General features: G+C 40.2%; 1 protein-coding gene across 1 annotated transcript; it reads right to left on the bottom strand.

Annotated features, from left to right (window-relative positions):
* Positions 1-3270: 3270 nt before the first annotated feature.
* LOC124709048 (piggyBac transposable element-derived protein 4-like) lies at positions 3271-4974 on the bottom strand. The gene has a single exon (XM_047240695.1). The coding sequence runs from the start codon at positions 4972-4974 to the stop codon at positions 3271-3273; it is 1704 nt and encodes a 567-aa protein (XP_047096651.1).
* Between the last annotated feature and the right edge of the window lie 3557 nt (positions 4975-8531).

An 8531-nucleotide genomic window follows, 5' to 3' on the forward strand; every position in this document is an offset into this window, starting at 1 on the left:
ACTTCCCTCCAGTACTAAATTGGTTGGTGATGCCTTGATGCCTCAGAATGTGTCTCACCAACCAATCAACCTTTTTTTTTTTCTGGTTGTGCTACAAATTTCTCCTCCTCCCAATTCTGTTCAGTACCTCCTCGTTAGTTACATGATCTACCCATCTAATCTTCAGCATTCTTCTGTAGCACCACATTTCAGAAGCTTCTATTCTCTTCTTATCTAAACTATTTATCATCCATGTTTCACTTCCATACATGGCTACACTCCATACAAATACTTTCAGAAACAACTTCCTTACACTTAAATCTATACTCGATGGAAACAAATTTCTCTTCTTCAGAAACGCTTTCCTTGCCATTGCCAGTATACATTTTATATCCTCTGTGCTTCGATCGTCATCAGTTATTTTGCTTCCCAAGTAGCAAAACCCATCTCCTGCTTTAAGTGGTCATTTCCTGGTCTAATTCCCTAAGCATCACCTGATTTAATTCGACTGCTTTCCATTATCCTCATTTTGATTTTGTTGATGTTCATCTTATATCCTCCCTTCAATATACTGTCCATTCCACTCTACTGCTTATCCAAGTTCTTTGCTGTCTCTGACAGAATTACAGTGTCATCAGCAAACCTCAAAGTTATTATTTCTTCTCCCTCGACCTTAATTCCTACTTCCAATTTTTATTTTGTTCCCTCTACTACTTGCTCATTATACAGATTGAATAACATGGGGGGTAGGCTACAACTCTGTCTCACTCCCTTCTCAACCACTGCTTCCCTTTCGTACACCTCGACTCTTATAACTGCCATCTGGTTAAATATCTTTTTGCTCCCTGTATTTTATCCCTGATATGTTTAGAATCTGAAAGAGAGTATTCCAGTCAACATTGTCAAAAGCTTTCTCTAAGTCTACAAATGCCATAAATGTAGGCTTTCCTTTCCTTGACCTATCTTGTATGAGAAGTCATAGGGTCAGTATTGCCCTGTGCGTTCCTAAATTTCTCCAGAATCCAAACTGTTCTTCCCCATGGTCGGCTTCTACCAGTTTTTCCGTTCTTCTGTAAAGGATTCTTGTCATTATTTTACAACCGTGACTTATTAAACTGATAGTTCAGTAATTTTCACATCTGGCAGCACCTGGAAGTGGAATTATTATATTGTTCATGAAGTCTAAGTGTATTTCTCCTGTCTCATATGTCTTGCTCACCAGATGGAAGAGTTTTGTCATGGTTGGTGCTCCCAAGGTTATCAGTAGCTGTAACAGAATATTGTCTGTTCCCGGAGCCTTGTTTTGATTTAAGTGTCTCAGTGCTCTGTCAAATTCTTCTCGCAGAATCATATCTCCCATCTCATCTTCATCTACATCCTCTTCCATTTCTGTAATATTGCCCTCTAGTACATCTCCCTTGTATAGACCCTCTATATACTCCTTCCACCTTTCTGCTTTCTCTTCTTTGCTTTGGTTTTACATCTGAGCTCTTGTTATTCATGCAGGTGGTTCTCTGTTCTCCAAAGGTCTCTTTAATTTTCCTGTAGGTGGTATCTGTTTCTACCCTAGTGATATATGCTTCTAAATCCTTACATCTGTCCTCGAGCCATTTTGCACTTCCAGTCAATCTCATTTTTTAAACGTTTGTATTCCCTTTCGCCCACTTCATTTATATATTTTCTCTTTATATTTTTATATTTTCTCTTTTCGTTGATTAAATTCATTATCTCTTGTGTTACCCAAGGATTTTTACCAGCCCTCGTCTGATTAGCTACTTGATCCTCTGCTGCCTTTACTATTTCATCTCTCAAAGCAACCCATTCTTCTTCTACTGTATTCCTTTCCCCTGTTCTTGTTAATTGTTTCCTAATGCTCTTGCATGGAGAAGAAATAAAAACGTTGAGGTTCGCCAGTGACATTGTAATTCTGTCAGAGACAGCAAAGGACTTGGAAGAGCATTTGAACGGAATGGACAGTGTCTTGAAAGGAAGATATAAGATGAACATCAACAAAAGCAAAATGAGGATAATGGAACGTAGTCGAATTAAGTTGGGTGATGCTGAGGGAATTAGATTAGGAAATGAGACACTTAAAGTAGTAAAGGAGTTTCGTTATTTGGGGAGCAAAATAACTGATGATGGTCGAAGTAGAGAGGATATAAAATGTAGACTGGCAATGGCAAGGAAAGCGTTTCTGAAGATGAAAATTTTGTTAACATCGAGATTTAAGTGTCAGGAAGTCGTTTCTGAAAGTATTTGTATGGAGTGTCGCCGTGTATGGAAGTGAAACATGGACAATAAATAGTTTGGACAAGAAGAGAATAGAAGCTTTCGAAATGTGGTGCTACAGAAGAATGCTGAAGATTAGATGGGTAGATCACATAACTAATGAGGAAGTATTGAATAGCATTGGGGAGAAGAGAAGTTTGTGGCACATCTTGACCAGAAGAAGGGATCGGTTGGTAGGACATGTTCTGAGGCACCAAGGGATCACAAATTTAGCATTGGAGGGCAGCGTGGAGGGTAAAAATCATAGAGGGAGACCAACAGATGAATACACTAAGCAGATTCAGAAGGATGTAGGTTGCAGTAAGTACTGGGAGATGAAGACGCTTGCACAGGATAGAATAGCATGGAGAGCTGCATGAAACCAGTCTCAGGACTGAAGACAACAACAACAACAACAACAATGCTCTTTCTGAAACTCTCTACAAGCTCTGACTCTTTCAGTTTATCCAGGTCCCATCTCTTTAAATTCCTACTTTTTGCAGTTTCTCAATTTTATTCAGCAGTTGATAACCAATAAATTATGGTCAGAACCCACATCTATCCCTGGAAATGTCTTAAAATTTAAAACCTGGTTCCAAAATCTCGGTCTTGCCATTTTATAGTCAATCAGAATCCTTCAGGTGTCTCCAGGTCTCTTGCACATATACAATCTTTTTTCACGATTCTTAACTCTTTGATGCACAGATTTTATGTTTAATTAATTTTTTAATAAAACATGCATTTTCTATGTCTGGTGGGGTTGCTAATAAAGGAAAACATGAATTAAAATTTTTTATTGTATTGATTTTGGTTTTAGATGGTGGTATATATAATATACCACCATGCCACTTAGGGCCGTACCTAAAGTTTTTGAGATATCTTGGTTTGTGCTTGTAACTCACCTTTAAATTCTACTCTAAGCAGTAATAATTAGTATAATTAATGTAAAATAATTTTATTTCTGGCAATTGGTCATTTACAATACAAAATCAAATTACAAACCTTACAAATAAAATATGTTTCTTATTCCTTTTTGTGAAAATCTTGAAAGCACCTTTTTGTTTTGCTAAGGCACAAAGGCACTTTGCATTCAGCGCACATCCAGAAAGTGCGCACTTGCTTCTTTTTTGTACTGCATTTCGCACAACGTCTGGCGGTAGTACGCTCTGGCTGGTGGGATGAATTGTCGAGACGCTGGCGTGAGGAAACATATGGCTTGTTTTTCTTTACGTGGACTTGACTCTCATGAAGTCTAGATGGCCTCAATGGTGTTTTCTGGGTTACTAAGCTTTGCAGGATACTCATCCTGAAGACTTTGGCAGTCATTTTTTCTCTATCGCCTAGTTCCTTCCAAATTATATAGCTGTTGACGATACTGACATCAAGCAGGTGAAAGAATATTCGGTGCCACCACTTTTTACTTCTCCGGCTTATTTCATATGATTTTTTCAGTTGGTCGAACTTGTCGACATTGTTCATGTGTGCATTGTAATCCATCACTGCTTGAGGACAAGGTAGCTCTATGCGTGAACCATCTCTTTCACGGCGAGTCACTGTAGTAACTTCAGGACTGTGAAAATTTGAAAGGAGATGAACAGCTCTCTTATCTTTCCACTTCAAGTAGAGGATGCCACAGTTGCTGACCCTCCAGTCAAATTCACCTCTGCTTAATTCTTTGTCTGTTTTTAATTTGGGTAAATGTTTCCTTGTTGGTTGAACTGTCCCACAGGCATATATGTTTCTCTGCTGTAAACCAGCCAACAAGTTATAGCTATTGAAATAGTTGTCGAAATAAAGATAATGGCCTTTATTTACGAGTTCAGAGGACAAACTCAGCACTACATGCTCCCCAAGGCCTGTTTGCACTGTGTCACCTACTTTTCCGGTGTAAATATCAAATTTCAAGTTGTAAGAGGTCTTGTCACACAGCATCCACACTTTGTAACCACGCTTTATGGGTTTATCTCTCATGTATTGTTTCATACTGTTGCGGCCTTTGAATTTGATCATTGACTCATCAATTGCTAGGTGTTTGCTGGGTTGGTAACACTTGGAAAAAGATTCAGATAGTATCTTGATCACTGGTCGCAGCTTGTACAGTTTGTCATAACCTGGGTGTCCTTTTTCTGGATGCAATGTGTTATCATTCAGATGAATGTTCCTCAGTAACCATCCAAACCGATTTACTGCCATCAGAGATGCAATATAACGATCATGAAGTTCTGGGGCACTAGACCAGTAGTCTCTGTATGCTGGCATACGCTTTATACCCATCAAAATGTTGATTCCCAGGAAAGTTCGTATTTCATTGTCAGTTGTTGGAGTGAAAGACTTGCCAGATTGCGTCGCATATAAATTTGTTTGGAAAACGATTAGCTGAACTAGCTCTTTTGGAAATATTTTTTCGAATATATCGATAGGTTCTGGATCATCAATGTCCCTAATAAAAGCACTTGGTCCTGATTCACTGTCGAACTGCATTCCTGAGGTAGCATTGAATTGTTGTCCCCAAGTTGGCGCTGTGTCAGCAGCGCGTTTTGGCGGAGTGGACTCACTTTCTTCCTCGCTCTCTGAAACTTCGCCTTCAGACGACACAATAGCCTCCGCAACAATGCTTGCTTCATAATCAGATTCGTCATCTGTGGTGTCAACAGTGGAATCCTCGTCTGATGGAATTTCACACAATAATCGTTCGATTTCTTCATCTCGTAAGCCTCTTCTTGACATTTTCATTTTCAAACAACAGCCTGAATCCAAGTAAAGAATACGTAAGCAAAACAAAATGGAGAAAGAGCTAAAATAAGTCACAACACAATTAAAAACTAAACTTTGTAGCGGAGGATTTCGAATTTTATACTAGGAAACGAAATGCAATAGAATACTGCTACATGCACGGTGGTACAAATAATATACCACCAAAATAAATTGTATATAAATAACGGAAGATTGTGCATATGAATGTATACATGGGTTCATACCGTAGCTGTGACGTCCAAGATATGGAAAAAACACAGGCGCAACAAGAAATTCGTTATAAACCACTATTCACACGCAAAAACCATGCACAACTCAGCACGCAGCTTTCACAGTTGTAATCTATGCAATTCTTGGCGGGAACTGATTCCTTATAGGCAGTGAGTGCCATCTGTCTGATAAGTAGAGAACTAGGTGAGCATATTAGAGTGGTGGTCGTGCAGTTAAACCACTGTGCAAAGAGCCAAGAAAATTTTCAAAAGGTGGTATACTATGTATACCACCGTGCTCCAAAGAGTTAAACCAAGTATTAGCTATGATTAAATTATGTCCTGTGCAAAATACATATATGTTGTCATATGTACAGGCAGCAAATCTATGTAAGTCTTAACAGCATTTCTTTCCACATAGCAATACTGTATCTTCTCTGCTCAGTAAAGAAACAGAAAATGTCTTTATTACTACTATACCTATGTTATTATGTATTACACATTGAAACTTACTGGTACCTGGAATCATATTCTTGAAATGTTGCTTCAACTTGGCAATGTCATAATCATGGTGGGAAATGGATGTTTAGCCAAAGACACATGAAGGAATATTTTCTTTGCACCACTGAAATAACTGTCTTGATGTCAAAATATGGGTTTCATGGGCCGCTTGATGCTGGAAAGTGTGGCTGACCTCTTTACAGCCCCTGCAATCTTATCACAAGGTCCTTTACCATGTGCTATAGCAAAAAACTGCCATTCAAAATCTTCCTGATGGTGGGATGCATTGAAGAAATTCTGTCTGTTGTCTGTTGGTGTATTGGGCAGTATATCCATCCAAAAAGGAGTAAATATGCTTTGGGGTTGGAAAGTGACATATTAAGAACTTGATGAAAATGTGCTGGAAAGAAACACACACACACACACACACACACACACACACACAGTATCATGTTGAAGGCAATCCATATTTCTACATATGACACATGATGTGTTTTATAAGTATTTGCATCTTGGTAGTAAGCTACAAATAGATGAATTGTAAACTGTGAATTTTTGTAGTTAAATCCCTGTACTTCATCGTGAATGGTGAAGGAGTAATTCTGAACAAAATCACAAACACCAAGATATTAATTTAATGATATGAATATAATAGAGGGAAACATTCCACGTAGGAAAAATATATCTAAAAACAAAGATGATGTGACTTACCAAAAGAAAGCGCTGGCAGGTCGATAGACACACAAACATACACACAAAATTCAAGCTTTCGCAATGAACGGTTGCTTCGTCAGGAAAGAGGGAAGGAGAGGGAAAGATGAAAGGATGTGGGTTTTAAGGGAGAGGGTAAGGAGTCATTCCAATCCCGGGAGCGAAAGACTCACCTTAGGGGGGGAAAAAAGGACGGGTATACACTCTCGCGCGCGCGCGCGCCCACACACACACACACACACACACACACACACACACACACACACACACACACACACACACACAGGTCTTTGAATATGTCTGCCTGTGTCTGTATATGTGTGGATGGATGTGTGTGTGTGTGCGCGAGTGTATACCCGTCCTTTTTTCCCCCTAAGGTGAGTCTTTCCGCTCCCGGGATTGGAATGACTCCTTACCCTCTCCTTTAAAACCCACAACCTTTCGTCTTTCCCTCTCCTTCCCTCTTTCCTGACGAAGCAACCGTTGGTCGTGAAAGCTTGAATTTTGTGTGTATGTTTGTGTTTGTTTGTGTGTCTATCGACCTGCCAGCACTTTCTTTTGGTAAGTCACATCATCTTTGTTTTTAGATATAAGATATTAATTTACTTTGATTTCTTCTTTTGTGATTTTAAAAATCAGTGACTGCTGCTGGGTGGTATGCAGTGAGGTAGGAAGTGTTATAAAGTAGATGCACACACTTCAATGAATTCATCTCTTTGATTTTGTTGTACTCTCTGGAACTACCCTGCCTTGTTGATTATTTCATCAATGCAATTTGCACCAAACAGTTAAACTGATTATTAGTCAGTTTTGTCGAAGTTGGACAATAGGGACGTGCACCTATGAAGCGTGATAGAGATACAGGATTACATGTAACAAATGCTAGTCAGTGCTTTTATAGTGGGAATGTGTATTCTTCACACTCCATTAGTTCTTTCAATTAATGCCCTTCAACCATGAACGTAAAATTCCGGTGTAGAACACACAAGCAGCATAGGTCCCACTGGCACAGGCAATAACGCAGTGCTTTGGCTGCATCCCAGAACATTTTTAAGTAGACCAATCAGCTGACTTCAATCTAAAAAAGGTGTAGTTGTAACACCAACTACTACAGGAATTTTTCCATGTGTGGTACTACCACTACCACCACCACCACAACCACGACCCACTACACTGTCACCTATAAGCTCTGCCAGCCTCCCCTTCCCATACCTATTGAAGTGCAGGCCATGCCTAGTGAATCCCGATCTACTGATAGACCTAATTGACACCACTGAGATGTGACCTATGCCCTCTGCCATCATTGCCCTCCCCACGCCATGTTAACACGCCTAACAACCACATTAAGGTGAGGCCGATCATGACGATGAAATAGATGCACGAAATGCACATTAGTGCGACTGGTTTGAGTAGCTATCTTTACCAGATCACCACTTAACATCACATTCCCTGTCCCTATCAAGACTGTTCCCTGCTCCACCCACTATCCCTACCTGATCCTCCATAAAATTCCTACGTAGCTCCCCTATGCTGTCAGTCGCTCGAGCCAACCCTGCACTAGGGTTCACAATTCTGGTGACCTGGTACTCACTCCCCAACACTTCCTGCAATATCTCTACTGTACGAACTACCTAGCAGCAGAATCTTCTTCTTTCTAGTAGACTTTGCAACTGACCATAAGCCTCCAAACTGCTGCATGTTTCCTACATCTACACCTACATCTACAGCTACACGAGGCTCCTCTCCAGTCAACTCTGACAGCTGGTCAAATCTATTGAATATGTGCAAAGTATAACTGTCTGAATACCTCCTCTTCCAGGCTGCCTTTGTGCCAACTGCCATTTCCCAGTCTCCAGCACGCTTCACCCTCCTCAACCTACCTAGTTCCTTCTTTTCACATCGTAACTGCACCTGAAGGGCACAGATCTTATGGTCCTGCTCCTCTATCAGCTTCTTTCTACTACAGATACTGCATTCCCAGGAGAGGATCTCGCTAGAATGCCCACTGGCTTCCTCACTGCATTCCCCCAATGAAAGTACTTTGAACACATCCCACACTGTAACCCACTACTCACAAACCTATGACAGAGCCCACACTTCTCACTCACT

The sequence above is a fragment of the Schistocerca piceifrons genome, chromosome 7 (genome assembly GCF_021461385.2).
Source record: "Schistocerca piceifrons isolate TAMUIC-IGC-003096 chromosome 7, iqSchPice1.1, whole genome shotgun sequence".
Lineage (NCBI taxonomy): Eukaryota > Metazoa > Arthropoda > Insecta > Orthoptera > Acrididae > Schistocerca > Schistocerca piceifrons.

Coding starts and splice junctions, on each gene's coding strand:
- LOC124709048 (XM_047240695.1), bottom strand. CDS start 4,974: ATGTCAAGAAGAGGCTTACGAGATGAAGAAATCGAACGATTATTGTGT.